The following is a 15,628-nucleotide window of genomic DNA, read 5'->3' on the forward strand; positions in this document are numbered from 1 at the left end:
TTAAATTGTTACCTAATAAAAATTGATACCGGATACCTCATCTTAATCAGATTTTTCACAATATAAATTAAACTGTTACAATTTTTAAACTACTAGGACGCAATTATTAAATATCATCATTGTTTATGGTCAATTTTGATATAGTTTGAAATCATCAAATATCAAGTACTGGGTCGAGCTTGAGTATCCACTCGGTGAGAAAGACCTACACAATAAAAACAAACACTCTAACACTCAAGTTAAGATCAAGCATAGATTACATACATGATGTTAGATTGAGGTTCTATATATTATAGGGTTGAGATCCGACAAAGCCATCTAACCGTCAGTTATGTTCGTCGAAAAATATGTTGTCATAGATCGACTTGTTAGGTACACGAGGTCGGAGTTAAGTGAGACCTTTAATCAAATGGAGTTTATTGGTTGGCCTCTCGGTTAAGTATGAAGTTCGGCCTTTATGTACCTCCAAATTTTCAAGAAAGATCTTATTTTCTAAGCTTCCATTCTTCCACACGCCAAAAAAGTTGTTTTTATTTTCCAACTATTTAAAAAAAAAAACCAAATTTAAACCTGAAAGGGATATCCTTCCATCAAGAAAAGTAAAGGGCAAATTAGGAAGTATAAATTATATAAAAAACAAGCACAAATGAAAACATAAAGTTTTTCAACGTATTATTATTATATAGTATATATTATCGATGGATGTATTAAATATTTAAATTAAACATTGTTAAAGCTAATTTTGAAGCATAATTAATTAATTAAAAAAAATTAATTTTTGATTTAATTTATAATTAAGAATTGGAAGCAACGAATATGCTGGGATAGCCCATGCTCAGGGTCACGGGGTCTCTTTCAGTTTCCTTTTTAATTCGGCCATGAATTCCACTTTCTTTCTCCGTCTCTCATGAAATCTCATTTTTCCTGTAATCTTGTGTTGCTTTTGGCGCTCTCTCTCCCACTCACTCTCACCCAAATGGCGCTTCTTCAATCATCGCTGTTCCCATTTGCTCTGTTGGAAAAATCGACGGGAGATTTTTAGCCATCTTCAATTTTCCGCCCTTCGATTCGATCCGCAACAAATTTCGCTAGTTTTTGTGATTTTGGGGCCGAATACTTTACCGGTGAGTTACTTTTTCTTCTGGGTTCTTCTGCTTTTTCTGGGTTTTTCTCTGTTGGGTTTGTCTAATGCGTTCTTGTTTTGGTGGGAGAGAGGAAATTTGATGTAATTTACGGTTTCTCTGGTAATTGGATTTGGTTTCTTTATGGGGTTTAATAAGAATTTATGAATCTCTGTTTTTTGATGTAAAGCGGAAAGAAATGAGGGGATGAAAGAAAGAGGAATGGATCTCTTATTGTTTTGTATCTGATTTCTGACTAAATAGTTCAGCCTAATGCCCATCTTTTACTCTTCAGTGGGAGACTTTTGTCTTCGTTCTTACACATTCTGTCGGTCGTTGAGTTGAGATTTGGATATCTTTTGGAGGAGGCCCTTTAATTTTTTTTTTTCGTTTACCATTTTATGGTTTATCATTCTGCTTTTGTTAGGAAGTCAAGTTTCCAACTCTAGATAAGTAAAGGTTATATTTAATTCTCTATTGTCATTTTCTAGTCCCTGAGAATTAAAACAAGCAATTTTCTTCCCCTTCCCACTGGAAAATTTGTTAATGCAGTTCATTTTATTGTTTTTTACTTTCTTTTAAGTTAATTTGCTCATTGATTTGCTTGGTGTGCTTGTGTCTGGGTCTGTACTGTAGTAAAGGTTATGATGGTTTTGATAAAATATTGTAGTGAAGCCAAGGCGCTCTTTGTAAGATATCGATCGTCGTCTTCAGTAAATGGGCTGTATTCAGTCAAAAGGAAGCAGACAATATCCAGGATATGAGGATCCTATATATCTCGCTTCACAAACAGCATGTAAGTTGTGCACTGTTTATGTTCCCTGAGTTCTGACATTCTATATTTCAGCTTTAGTTTTCTTTTTAGCAGAAAATAAGCCAAAGAGAATATAGCCTAGGATCCAGGGTGGAGATAACCCTCATCCAAAGACCTATCCAAAGAGATTAGTAGAGCTTTCGAATTGTTAGTAATCATTAATTGAAGAATTCACAATGGTTGGAACACTATCACAAAAAGACTCGCTATACAATTCCACAGAATCTTAGCCTTCCCTTTAAAATACCAACCTTCTAGAGACTCTGTAAGCTCGTCTAGGGAGACATTCTATATTTCATAAACTAAATTTTTGACCAGATCATGTGGGCCATTACTATTAAGTCTTTTTTCTATGCCACCAAGTTACTGCATTTCAAAATTACTAGACCCCAACATTTTGCTTACTTGCATATAACCTCTCCCATCCTGTTCTATCTATCTATCTGTTTCATATCTGTCTAAATTCCTCTCATATATTCATAACTTTTTGTGTGTTTGATTCTTGCTCTCACAGTTAGTGTAAGTGAAGTTGAAGCATTGTTTGAGCTGTACAAGAGCATCAGCAGTTCTGTCATAGACGATGGTTTAATAAACAAGGTATTTGTTCCTGTTATGACTTATGAATTCCATGCTGGTGTTATCCATCTCTTGATGTGTGTGTTCTTTTACATTTCAAATGATAAAAAGCCTTTTTGAACTGATATCTTTTGGATTAAAATTAAAATGAAAATGTAATAACTATTTGGATCGATAGTGTTCAATGAATCCACATTTGAATTCAAAAGGAATTGGCAGCCCAACGTCTTGCTGACAGTTATATCCTCTTAAAATATGTAACTCTGGGCTATTGCACAGTTGAATAGCCTTAATAGTTAATACTATCTCATTTTTTCCTTCTTCAAATTACAAACTTCATTATATTTATTTGTTGTCACAATTTAATCCATGTTATATGTATGTGTGGAAATGTTGCTCATTCTTTTAGCTGTATAATTGCCGTTGTCTCATCTTTTGTGTCCATTACTACATGTATGGCAGAGGGATAATGCCATTGATTTATGCTGTGGTTTTGTTGAACATGTGTTATTCTTTGCAATAGTAATTTGAAGATGTTCTGTGTAATGGTTTTGTTCTATCTGCAGGAAGAATTTCAGCTGGCTATTTTCAAGAACAGAAAGAAGGAAAATCTTTTCGCAAATCGGGTAAAATATTTATAATCTACCATCCTTAAATCACTCATCAAAAGTTTCACTGTCAGCTATTCATTTTAATTATATTTATCCAATTGACGTATTTACATCCAGAAAAAGTGATCTTCAAATGAATTTTTTGGGATATTTGCATTGTAATCCGTTTCTAGTAACATTTTGGTTGTGAATCAAATAACTTCTCGCATCCTTAATGATGCCTGGTTCTTATTGATTGATATATTTTTACCATTTGTTTGAACCAACCTGTCTTATCAGCATGTTTTAAGGTACGATCCTTTCGTATGCAGCTCTTCGATCTGTTTGATGTTCAGCAAAAGGGATTCATTGATTTTGGTGACTTCGTAAGATCGTTGAATGTCTTTCATCCAAATGCTCCGCAGGAAGCCAAGATTGAATGTAAGTGTGCAGGATATGACATAATATAACCTCACCTATGTCTTATGACTTGACTTCTTTCTTTGATTTTCATATGGCTGATGCTTGTTATTTACTTACTTTACAGTTTCGTTTAAGCTTTATGATTTGGATAACACTGGATTCATTGAGCGCCAAGAGGTATGCTGTTCTCATGTAACTTTAAAGATGTAGACAAAAATTTTTCCTTTCCCTTTGAATTTCATTTATCGTTATTGAACAAATTGAGATGTGTTATTACATTTGGATTCCAATAGGGGATAGCTGACCTTAATACAGTTCCGACCACCCGTAGCCTATGAGAAAAAGTTTTCAAATTCAGAAAAGAAGAACCTGGGATATTGATTTAATCTTTAAAATGCTTTCAACTAGTTTTTCTTCCACTTTCACTTGTATAATTTGTTGGCTGCTGGAATGGGAGAGTTGTGCCTTTTTTTGTGGATGATTTTTCATGGTTACCTTCATAAGAACTTTCAGATGTATTGACTGTGGCAGGTGAAGCAAATGCTAATCGCCCTTCTCTGTGAATCTGAGATGAAGTTGGCTGATGAGACAATTGAGATAATACTCGATAAGGTGAGGTCTACCGTAGATAAATTTCAGGATGATTAAGGTTTTAATTTGTTCTTTGACTTTCCTGTGGTATGTGGCCACTTAAGCAAATTTGCCAACTAGGTATTTGCTGAAACAAGTTTGGGTTGAATTTCTGAACTTTAAGAGTAAAAAAAATTGAACTAGTGAAATAAAAAGTTGAGATGTCGAGCCTTATGGCTACGACTGACTGGTTAATGGCTTCTAGAGTCATTGATGAACCGTGGAATATATGTTAAATGAACAAGTGATTCCTTCTTTAGTAGCTTGATCTTTGGAATATAGTAACTTCAACTAGTCTGTTGGTATCGCCAATGTCCTACCATAGAGTTAATCTGAATACCTTCGATCAATTTTGATCGATTCTAGCCACTCCCTGAGTATAACTCAATTGGTTAAGGCGTATATTATTGACTAAAAGGTTAGAAGTTTGAATCCTTGCACCTAGATGTTTTTTAACTCTACCCGAGCGGTGCACAACTTGTTTTCGTGAGGGATGATTGCAAATTGCACCCTTAAGGTCGGTTTATTTTTCAATTGTACCTCGCGTTTTAGGAATAGCTTCCGACGCCCCTGTAGTTTGCGAGTTTATAAATCATACTCTTATGTCAGCTAATTATTCATTTAAGAAAAAAACAGAATTTAGTTTGCACCATGGTGTAGTTGTAGCCAGTAGAACGAGATCCTAGAACTCGATACCTGTTTCATGTCGTGTCGCCATCACCTTTTTATCTCATGGAATTTTTCTGCTGCTTCTTAATATTTGTGGACAGACTTTCATGGAGGCTGATGTGAACCAAGATGGGAAGATAGACAAGATTGAATGGCAAAATTTCGTTTCCAAGAATCCATCATTGTTGAAAGTCATGACCCTTCCATACCTGAGGTAAGGAAAAAGCATATTTATCTTTGCTTTCAAGCAACATAATATTATTACCTTCAAAATTCTTGATCCTTTTTTTTTTTTGGGTAGGGACATAACAACCACTTTTCCAAGTTTTGTGTTTAATTCTGAGGTGGATGAGATTGCCACATAAGATTGCCACATAAGAAGCTATGGTTGTGTTTTCTTGGAAGCTGGGTGTTCGGATGGAAGGAAAGAACAGGAAAACAAGAAAGAAAATTTGAGTTTTGATGATTCAAGCCAATTTTATATGGTGTTCTTTTCTTCCCTTCCCTTCCCTTCCCCACACAAAGAAAGAAAAATGTTGAAGTGTAGAGTTTGAGAAATACTATTGAATTTGTAAATACTCATTGAAAATTTTTGTGGGTTGTTATTATTATTATAAAGAAGAAATAAAAAAAGAAGGTACAAAAAGGAGAGCCATATAAGTCTCATTTTGACCTAGTCTTGACGAGTTAAAATACTTATCCTTTATAACGTTCCTGTCTTTAGTTTGAGATTTGTGTATATCTTACCTTGTTAATTACGAAGAAAAAGTAGAAAAAAAATAATTACAAAATAATTCTAGATTTCATGTTTCACACTTTTTGTTTAAATTATAATCATTATGTCATAAATACTCTCATTTTAATTCTTTTAACTTTTAAAATATTGATTTTAACTTATAAACTTTCAAGTGGTTTATTTCGGTAAATATTTTTCAAAATGTCTATTTTAATCTTAGAAATTTTAGAAAAGTTTTATTTTACTTTTAACAAATTCATAACATAACTTCGAGTTGAGTACTAATGTGTTGACGTGAGCGTAACTATATAGGTTGAAATAGAGTATTGGATAAGAGAACTTTAGGTGAAAAATAATCTAAACAATGACCAAAATTGTTATTTTTTAAAGTTTAGGGACTAAAATATATATTTCGAAAATTTACGGGTAAATAATTAATTTTCTTTTTAATGTTAAAGGACTAAAATTTATCTTTTAAAAGTTTAGGATAAAAAAGTTTTAAGTACCTAAATATGATTTGTACAGATTAAAACATGCAAATAAAAAATAATTCAAAATTTTGGTAGAAAATTTAGCATGTGGGTTGTGGAAGTTTAACAAACTGTGGATTGTTTAATGTATTTTTTCCTAAGTTCAATAATTATGGGAGAGGAGATTGATCCAACAATATTTAGAATTATATCACACGTGTCTTAAAAATATTTGGAACTATATTTGTTTTAGCTGATAATAATTTTATTTTTTATCATTGCTTTTTATTTTATAAGGTCAAAGGTAAAAAGTTAACACCACTACACTTAAAATCATGGTTGATAAACTCATCTAGTAATAATTTTTTAAATATTCAAGTCTATATTTTACTTAATTTTTATTTTATTAAATGAGTAATTTTTTAAATTCAACTCTCAAATTATGACGGGAGAGATGAATCATGATAGAGATGTGTATAAGGTGGATTTGTGTTATAAAAATTGATTCAATCACATTGATAAATATATAATTATTTTTTCATAAAATACTCTTTAATTTAGCATGATTTTTCTAGTTCAACAAATTTGGAGATGAAGATCAAACTATGAGATGACAATAGATATCTTATTCGATTTGTAGCATAATTCTTTTGATACCCCATATCCGTGAGTGTACTGATCAGCTGACGTGCACTTCGAGTAATATCACGATATAAAGTAGGTGGCCATTATGAGGTTTAAACCCACTCACTCTTAATTATTCTAAGTCTTTTTGAACAACGAGTCATCCATAATGGTTAGATTTGTAACATAATAATTATGGGGTTAAAATGGGAAAAAAATGTGAACAAGTTGTCTATTCAACTAAAAACTACCTGAAATTTAAATGTTTAATTAAAAAGGGCAAATTAATATGACCTGAAAAACCCAAAGCTGAAAAAAAACCAAAAAAAAGGAAATCGAACCAAACCAATGTAAAAACCGAACCAAATTTGTAACAGAACCGCTCCAAGTGCGACTTGGCTCCGACTAGGGATACAGTAACCGACGTGCCAAACACATCCCGAACCGGAAACGTTATCGGACTTTATTACCACGTGCTTCTCACGTGTTTCGCCCCTTTGCTCATCACCGACTGAGCCGGCAGAGGCCGAGGGTCTTTTACGGGGGAAGAGACGGCGCCGAGAACGAGAGAAGACGATGGAAACGACGACGGCGACGGCGACGGCGAAAAGATTGAGTGGCGAAGCCATGGATTGCTTATCGGAGAGGCTTTCATTGCAGGAGGATCTTTACTTTCCTCGCGCGCTTCAATCCACTGCCACAAATCCATCCCAGCGCAAGGCCATTCTACTCGACCTCCTTTCTCGCGATGCCGCTGTGTTTTTAGGTCTGTGTCCCTATTAAACTCTGGATTTTTGTAATTTTTGGTATGGATTTGTGTTGTATATGTTGATTGTTATACTGAAGTTAAAGCGCCCTAGCTTAATTTGTCGAATTGAAAATCTAGATTATATTTCTGTCGCTTGAAATATGCAAGGGATAAAATTTAGGTAAAAGAATTAGTAGTTTTATGCTCGTATTTGGTACGCGTTCTAGTCAGGAGATTTACTGGAAAGTATTAGAATCCCGAGTCCTATGGTTCAATTTAGCTCCCAGGATAATGGAGGAGAAGATGAAATTAGTTACATGGTAACAGTGAGCTCTGTAGTTTGTTTATTTATTTTGATATTTTTGGTTGTCATCTTTCCGAGTTGAAGAATGAAATAATGAATCCCAATTTATCAACACTCGTAAGATGTAAAATAGTAGTGTATTTAACTTATTGATGTGCGTGTCTGGGTGTTCTATGGTTTAGAGGAAGGAACAAGCTTCGATGCTTTACCACAACTATTATTTCTTTATAAAGAAATTTCCGTTTAGGTATTTTGTTTCACATCTTGTAAGCTATGCAGCTTATATAGACGAATCCATGGAGGGTCATCATTGATTAGTTTTTGAAATAATCTTTCTTTGTTCATGGTTCATAATTATATTTATGGTGTCCTAGGCGTAAGAAGAAAGAATTGAATATCTTGTTTGAGTTCCACACTTGGAAGTGAAGGAGGAAAACGTCTTTGGGCTTCATTTGAAGTTGATTCATAATATGTAGAAACTTTTTTGGTAACTATTTTGATTTTACTCCTTGGATGCTGGCTCTCTCTGTACATTTCAAGTATTCTAAGGTATGTTGCACCACCAAATTTGATTGATGTAGAACGATATGGATCACAGTTGACATCCAATGAGCTCCATGAGTTTGATACTCTTAAGGATGATTATGAGATAAATTGGCATTTAAAGCACCTTCGAAGTATAAAGAGTCCGACATCAGATGAACTACACTCTAGGTCAGTTATTGTGAAGAATAGAAGACGAGCCTATCTGAATAAATTGATATGTGATGGCCAGTACTTCTCGGAGGATGCAATGAGGGAGAGAGAGCCATTTTTGCATCATGAGTATGTAGGGAAGTTTCAGGATCCAAGTGGTCGAGGAATGGCAAGACCAGGGGAGCGATGGTCTGAGACGCTGATGAGGAGATCAGAGGAAGCAATGTTGGTTGCAAAGATCAGAGGAGAACAACGCAGGTTAGGTGTTGCTGAGAGGGACTTGATAGGTAATGATGTAAACCAAGAAAATGGAGAAGAAGAAGAAGAAGAAGAAGAAGAGGAGGAGGAGGAGGAGGAGGAGGAGGAGGAGGAGGAGGAGGAGGAAGAAGGGGAGGAGAGGAAAGGTAACGAGCCTGCTAATGCTGCTCATTCCATGGAGGTAATTTCATGTCATCTTCAATGTTTTCGTTCCCTTTAAAATAACTTTGTATGAATTAGTTCGATTAACATCTACTTCTGATTGACTTGTTCGATAGGTTTTTAGATTATTCTTATATGCATTCCTTCCTTTTATTATGGCTTCAATAATTAAAACTAAAGTGGTGTGCACTTTCGTTTTTTCCTTATTCATAATCATGTCCTATCTATTTAGCTATTATCATATGGTTTTAATGCTTGTAGATTTCTTAAGATATTCATGTTTCGTATATCTGATCATTATGGACTGATCAGAATAAAGCATCTGAATATATTTTGATCTGCCGGGGATCTAATTTGCTCCAAATTAGATAGTGAGTTGTTTGATATAATTTGCTCCAAATTATATTTTATAGTGAGTTGTTTGATATTTGATGCTTTCACTTGTAGATATCTGCAGCCATGGATACTCAGAATGAAAAATCAGCAACTGACAATAGTGATGCTGCCGAGGGCGGGTCTAATCTTGGAGCAACTTTATCTGAAGCAGATATGCAAGATCAGATGGACCAATTCACATACATCATGCATCAGAAATTTTTGTTGGGAGAAGACAATGAACATTTAGATTACTCAAAAATAGACAATGACGAGACCTTGGATGATCACTGGCTGAGGGAAGCCAATGATGATGCCGAGGAGAAATACTTCGACGAAGATTAAAGGGGATGGAAGGTGCAGTTCCTTTTATCTGACCGTAAAGTCTTTTTACATTAAATTGGCACGTGTATCGTTAAGGTCCTTCTGCCCTCTTGGATTTTATAACCTCAAAAACTTTCTAGGGTGGCTTGATGAAGCATGGAAGTACATTAATAATGACAAGTCTTTCTTCTATAACTGGAGTGTAGAATTCAAATTCTTATCAAACCGCTTTCCATAGAGTTAAAATCGTGCTCAATTTGATTTTTTGGCGCATAGAGAAGGTTACAAGTTGAGGGATTCTCTTTCTGTTATATACCGCTAAATTCTATTGGCATCAGATGAGTCTTTCACTCGAGACATTTTTATCTTTTGTTTACATGTCAAAATTAGAATTGTTTGCTTAATCTTTCTTGCACTGATTATGATATCTTTTGTTTTATTTATTACAAACTCTCAATTCTTATTCAGATCGCAGAACTGGAAAAACGAATCGATGAATGGGCGGGGAAACAAGTTGACGGTGATCCATATCGAAACGATGGATGGAATTAACGGACTCTGCTGAACGATCCGGTGATAATTTTATGCCATACTCCACGAGATCTCCTTCCAGGTATTTAGTTTGGCATTAACTTTGCAAGTCCTTTAGCTTTTATTTCTCACAGAAGAAAAAAGTTTACTCAAATGGATAAGAGTGAAAATTCTAATCAAATTGATATGGAGGAAATCAGCTTCCTGGTATTGGCATCTGGCTCAACTGAAATCTTGCAGTTCTACTCATGTTTTTGCTGTATGATGAATATTTTTGTATTTTAAAACTTGCTGCTAAATATTGTGAATATTGAGATAATTATTGGACCTCAGCCAACTTTTAAGCTCATCATGATGATTGTTGATTAAACTTGATATTTTATATATTTATTTTTTTTTTGTTTTTGGTGTTAGTTGGTATTTTCTGTCATAATTTTAATTGAGACAATTTCTTGTTACATTTTGAAGGGCCTAAAAATTAAAATTTGAACTTTCTGTTCGTTTTATCTCAAGTTTCTTAGGCACTGTAATGTCTTTTGCTTTGATTTTTGGTTTTTAATTTTCTTCCTTTAAAAAATAAAAAAAAAATCAAATATAGTTGATAATTTCTTATTTCTTGTCTTTCTGAAAAACATAAAATCAAAATCTAGGGATAATGGTTTGATTTTTTTTAAAGTACACCAGGTGCGGAGGCTGGAATTCGAACCTCCGACCTTTTTAAGGAGGTTTTTGGTATGACTTAAACCATATGAGATATGGTGGGAAAATGTTTTTAAAATTCTGACCGTTTAGTCGAGAATATTTGCCTTTTTAACTCATTGAATTGAATTGATAATGGTGTGCATTAGACATTACTATTGAAGTAATAGGAAGAGAGCATTTTCGTCTCTATCCACGAAACCAAGATGAAAAAAAATTTTCCATCTCTATCGACCTCCTCCCAAAACGAGAATTCCCCGTTCTATTCATCACTGGCACGTGTTGATTGGGCGAACTTTGCTATCCCTTGAATCTCTCACCAAACTCTGAAGTGTCCAAATTTCTTTGATGTATTTTGTCCAATAAAAGGTAGTTTGAAATAATATGCATGATTGCCAATCAAATTCTCGGAGATGACTCATAAACCGAAAACCAAGATAAAAGATATGAGAAAATATGAAAAAAAAAAAGGTAAGTCCGCATACCAAAAAAACTATGGAGTAACTTTGAAGCAATCTTTTGTAACCATTAATTTATTGATAATGTTATAAAATCACTCCAAATTTGACTTTGGAGTTTGTTTATGTGTTTTCTTCCACTCCATTAGATCAAATATTATAGAAGTTGTCATCTTAGACATAGTTCAAAAGATTAGAGGTTCGATTTCAATTTTCATAATTGAATTTAATGTAAAAATTTGGGACTTAAGGAAGTTGTTAGTTGAAAGATTTTTCATTCAATGGATTTTTTTTGTTTTCAATTTTGGTGTGTGGAGTGGGTTTGAAACTCCAATCTTTCGATATAGACAAGTATTTGAAACTATATATAAGGATTTCAGAGCAACTTTTAATTTTTTTTATTACACAACTAATGAATATTTAATCACAATGTTTAAAATAGTTTTTTTACGTGAAATTTATGGACTAAAAGAAAATAGGTTAAAATACTATTTCAGTTATTTATTCTGGTTACTGTACTTTTAAAATGTTATCTAATGTTCGTTTTGGTCCATGTATTTTAAAAGTGATAATTTTGATCTCTATTTTTAAACTTTTTATGCAAATTCTACGTATAACGAAAATTATTTAATATAAACACAATGTTACATTTCAATAAATATATTGAGTGCAGTATTGTGTTGAAATTGTGATAGAATAAATAATTTTAAAAATTAAATTAAATTCACTTGAAATTGTGATAGAATAAATAATTTTAAAAATAAAATTAAATTCACTTTTTAAAGTATATGAACCAAGATACATTTTGAAAGTACATTGACTAAAATGAAGTAAAGTACATTAACCAATAAAATATCTAAAAGTTTTTTTTATTCTTTATTTTTTTATTTTGTGAGAACAATAGAGGTAGAGATACGAGGATTTGAACCTTCAACCTCAATGTATTTATATTGGCAAAATATTGAAAGTTAAGGATCTATAACATAATGTTCTAAAACTTAGAGATTAAAGTGAAATAAATATAAAAGTCCAATAATCAAAATAGAAATTGAACCTAATTTCCCATCTTCTTATTTTAAGGTTTTTTAATAAATCCTTTCATATAATTTTTTGTACAAATTTAAATTTACAATTTTAAAAACATAGTTTTCTAATAGATCACATAACAAAGAAATCCTTAATAAACAAGTTTATCAGCCATTTTTTAATACCAATTTCTATGTATCAATCAATCAATATAAAATTGATGAGACCAAGCAAATTATTAACATACAAAATCATTATCAAATACACCTTCAATAATTTTTAAATTTCAATTTCTATATAAAAATCAATACAACAAAATTGACACCATGAAGCAAATTATGAACATTATTATTGATATTATAATGTGATGTTATGTCAAAACTCAAAATGATGAACTAGAATATTCTGAATAATAGAATTATGACTAAACAAATAATAAATTTTTATTTTAATAAAAAAAATAAAATTATTGGATTGGATGATTGGATAAGGAGAAAGATGAGGAGATGACAAGGACAATAGTGTGGAGGAAGGTTGGCCATGAGAACATAAAGTGGATAAGAATTAACATTTCAATTTCCAATTTTATAATAAGATCCATCTTTTTTGTGCTTTTTTCTTTTTAAATATCTTTATAAACCTCATTATTAGAAAAAGAAAAATAAAAACAATGTTATCTCTCTCATAATAAAAAGATACATCAATCTTTCTCAAAATCTCTCTAGAAAGAGATAGATACAACCTACCAAATTTAAAATCATGACAATTTAAAAAGAAAGTTTTAAATATTTTTTTGGTATATATTATTTTTGTCACTATATTCTAAAAACATTTTTTTTTTGTTCATTTTAGTCTATAGACTTTCCAGTAGTTGTTTTGATTCCAGTCATTTTAAGGAGTAGCAACCATTTGACCTTTTTAATACAAATCTATAGTTATATTTCAAAAAAATTAATGAGATGACGTGAAGTATCATGTTAAAATTTTAAACGAAATAAATGAGATAAAAATAAAAATAAAAAGACCAAAATAGTTTTTTTTTCCATGGTATAGGGAGCAAAATGAACATTTTGAAAGTATAAAGACTAAAATGAACAAAAATTAAAAATATAGGAACTAAAAACGAAAATTAGTATAGGAATCAAAATAATATTTAAGCTTAAAAAGAAAAAAGAAAGTAAAATCTATTTTTGAGTGTTTTTTTTAACTATAAATTTAATCTTATTAGTTCAAATATTGATTTTAGTTAATTCGTGAAAAGTTTTAATTAAACGTTTTATTAAGCTTTATATTTTAACTTATTAATTGAGAGTTGATGCAGCATATTCATTAAATAAATTTTAGCAACATACAATCGTTTCTCAGAATGTGAAAGACGAGCATAGTTCAACGATAATTAACATATGTTGTACTAAAAAAAATCGTTTCATTAAATCCACTCTTCATTATGTGCAATATCAATTTATAAATTTATAAATACTATTTTGATTATTGTACTTTCTTATATTTGTACTTTGGAAATGTGTATTTCAATTTCTATCCTTTTCAACATTTATCTAATTTGATATATTTTTTTGAGACATTTATCCAATTTGATATTGTACTTTTAACCTGTCTATTTTTGTTCATGTACTTTTAAAATTTATTGATTTAAGTAAGTTGATCCATTTTTTAATCTAATTTTTTAGTACAATATTACACAATAAATTTCTTATTAGAAGGATCTCACAGTGTTTAATTTGTGATTGAATTTTACAAATATAGTACATAAATTAAAATAGATATTCTAAAAATACACTACTAAAATGGACAAAATCTTAAAAGTTCAAAAACCAACATAGAATTTAAATTGAAGGATAAATCAATTTTTGAAGATTTTTATTTTTTGAATCATGTATTTTGACAATTCCTTGGAGGCTTAAAAAAATCTATCATATAAAGTATTTTATTATTATTATTATTTTTTTTTTGAAAGACATAAAGTATAGTTTAGACGGCCATAAAAAATTATAAAGAAATATAGTTGAAATCTGTTGGAAGATTTTTTTTAGTTCTTAACACAAAGTTGTAATCTCTCTTTTCATTTTCTTAATAAATAATTTCGTCTTTAATGTTATTTTTTAGTGACCAAGAGTTCAATTTTACCTTTTTCTTTTTTAAGTGTTTAACTTTATGGTTAAATTTTATTAAGCGATTTTACTTCAAAATATATTTTATTAATTAAGTTATAACATTATTCTATATATAAATTTAGGACCCGTTTGATAACTATTTCATTTTTTGATTTTTGTTTTTGGTTTTTAGTTTCTAGCTTCTTGAATTTCAAAATGAGTTTGAAATTTTATGTAAATTTTAAAAAAAAGAAACGATTTTAAGTTTTTCATATTTATTTTTTGAAATGAAAAACAAAAAAATAAGAGTTTTTAAACATAAGCCCTGCAAGCATTTTTTGGGAGGCACTTTGAAGTGCTTTTAGTTTTTTTTTTTTTAATTTTTAAAAATTACTTTTGGCTGAATAATCAAACATTATAATTTTTTTAAAAAACACATTTTTTTTTACCTTTTAAAATTCACTTAAAAACTCGCAAATTAGGTCATAATTTAGTTAAGATACCTTTACCTTTCTTAAAAGTGAAAATTTTATCTCCTATCTTTGAATTTATTGAGCTAAAAAAAACATCCAAGGTTTAGAGTTACATCTACTATTTAGTTCTTCTAGTTCAAAAAATTAGGTTAAAATAATTTTGGTTCATTTTAGTCTCCTTGCTTTCAAAACATTCGTTTTAATTTTTGTACTTTAAAAAATTAATCATTTTGATCATTATTTACAAATTTTAACACAAATTCTATACCCAACGAAACCCCTTTGATATAAAGTTGTGGTTAAGTTCAAGAAATATATTAAATATAGTGTTGCGTTGAAATTGTGATAAAATAAAATGAGATAAAAGATAAAATGTAGAGATAAAAACAAATGCTTACGACGACTAAAATAGATAAAAGTTGAAAGTTTATCCAAAAACGAATATTTTAAAAGTACAAGACCAAAATGAGCAAAAACTAAAAATATAGAAACCAAAATGATATTTTAACTAAGATTACGACAAAATACTTATTAAACACAAAATAAAAAATTAAGAGATCGAGAACTACAGGAACACCTTAAAAATTTACCAAAGTACAGAGACTAAATAAATCAAACTCATGCTGCACAAATTAAAAACATATATTAATTATAAAAATCCAATCCTCGCTTTAATGTTCTAATAAGAAAAAAAAAACCAAAAGTATATAAAAATCCAAAAAGGGTAATGGCATTTTCAGTAAATACAAAAGAGGTCACTGTTTTTCGCATCATCTGGTTTCGTCTTCTCAAATACAAAACCAGCGATAC

General features: G+C 30.9%; 2 protein-coding genes across 4 annotated transcripts; both read left to right on the forward strand.

Annotated features, from left to right (window-relative positions):
* Positions 1 to 838: 838 nt before the first annotated feature.
* On the forward strand, positions 839 to 5,499 carry LOC111022663 (calcineurin B-like protein 1). 3 transcript variants are annotated; one of them, XM_022299859.2, is made up of 9 exons: positions 839 to 1,124; positions 1,797 to 1,917; positions 2,450 to 2,532; positions 3,078 to 3,137; positions 3,434 to 3,542; positions 3,649 to 3,701; positions 4,056 to 4,136; positions 4,925 to 5,037; positions 5,125 to 5,499. In XM_022299859.2, the coding sequence occupies exons 2-9, from the start codon at positions 1,839 to 1,841 to the stop codon at positions 5,186 to 5,188; spliced, it is 642 nt and encodes a 213-aa protein (XP_022155551.1). In that variant the 5' UTR covers positions 839 to 1,124; positions 1,797 to 1,838; the 3' UTR covers positions 5,189 to 5,499. The 3 variants fall into 3 exon arrangements, with proteins under 3 accessions (XP_022155551.1, XP_022155549.1, XP_022155550.1); XM_022299857.2 differs by having other exon boundaries at positions 840 to 1,124; positions 1,792 to 1,917; XM_022299858.2 differs by lacking the exon at positions 839 to 1,124 and adding an exon at positions 1,141 to 1,244 and having other exon boundaries at positions 1,792 to 1,917.
* Positions 5,500 to 7,138: 1,639 nt separating this feature from the next.
* Positions 7,139 to 10,450, forward strand: LOC111022667 (coiled-coil protein). The gene is made up of 4 exons (XM_022299862.2): positions 7,139 to 7,419; positions 8,287 to 8,840; positions 9,269 to 9,553; positions 9,989 to 10,450. The coding sequence occupies exons 1-3, from the start codon at positions 7,230 to 7,232 to the stop codon at positions 9,539 to 9,541; spliced, it is 1,017 nt and encodes a 338-aa protein (XP_022155554.2). The 5' UTR covers positions 7,139 to 7,229; the 3' UTR covers positions 9,542 to 9,553; positions 9,989 to 10,450.
* Positions 10,451 to 15,628: the final 5,178 nt, after the last annotated feature.

The sequence above is a fragment of the Momordica charantia genome, assembly GCF_013281855.1.
Source record: "Momordica charantia cultivar OHB3-1 chromosome 10 unlocalized genomic scaffold, Mcharantia_2.0 BLBB01000010.1, whole genome shotgun sequence".
Lineage (NCBI taxonomy): Eukaryota > Viridiplantae > Streptophyta > Magnoliopsida > Cucurbitales > Cucurbitaceae > Momordica > Momordica charantia.